The sequence below is a fragment of the Plasmodium gaboni genome (genome assembly GCF_001602025.1).
Source record: "Plasmodium gaboni strain SY75 chromosome Unknown, whole genome shotgun sequence".
In the NCBI taxonomy this organism is placed as follows: Eukaryota; Apicomplexa; class Aconoidasida; order Haemosporida; family Plasmodiidae; genus Plasmodium; species Plasmodium gaboni.
Window position 1 is genome coordinate 1 of NW_017385311.1, and position 878 is coordinate 878.

The 878-nt window shown below is 14.5% G+C and overlaps 1 protein-coding gene across 1 annotated transcript; it reads left to right on the forward strand.

The window, feature by feature from the left end:
* Nucleotides 1-584: 584 nt before the first annotated feature.
* PGSY75_0014200 (60S ribosomal protein L28) lies at nucleotides 585-878 on the forward strand (the record flags this gene model as incomplete). The annotated part of the gene is made up of 2 exons (XM_018783279.1): nucleotides 585-726; nucleotides 834-878. Coding segments are annotated over 2 exons (187 nt in total), but the record flags the coding sequence as incomplete, so codon positions are not given.

Here is an 878-nt window from a genome sequence, read left to right on the forward strand (position 1 = left end):
AAAAAAAAATTATTTAATTTTAATATATTTAAATATATAAACTGTAATAATAGAAAAAAAATAAATAAAGCATAAGTTGATATTATTTTTGCCTATATAATATTATATATAATATAATTAATCTTAGGTATTGGCCCTTAATAAAAATATATACATATAATATATATATATATGTATAACATAGTAATAATTATTATCTGAGGAAAAAAAAAAAAAAAAAATTATATTATTATATATATAATTCATAATGCTTATTTAAAATTTTTTTTTTTTTTTTTTTTTTTTTTTTTTTAAATAAATAAAATTTACATTTTAATAATTTTTCCAAATTAAACAAATATTGTATTATTCTTTTATTAAGAATAAATAAATATTTTATTTTCAAGTTATAAAAATTTATCAGAATTTTTTTCAAAGAATAATAAAATTATTATATATAATACATAATATATATAATATAATACAATTAATATTAAGTTTCCTATAATTTTATAAATTCCTATCCTTTTAATAATAATCCTCTTTAATTTTTATTTATTATTTCATTTTATTTTATTTATTATTTTTTTTTTTTTTTGAACAAAATGTCGAATGTAAGTAATGCTCTTGTATGGGAATTAACCAGAAAAAGCAACTGCTTTATTAAAAAAAACAAAGCAGGTAAAAAAGGAGTTTTCTTATGTGACCCTTTGAATGTAAATTATAAGAATACACCATCCAGTAGTGGTACGTAAAATTAAAAATATGTAAAATATTATAAAAGTAATATATTATATATATATATATATATATATATATATATATTTATTATTTCATATTATTATTCTTTTCAGGACTTGTAAAAAGTAACTCTACCAATGTCACCTTGAAAGATGGAA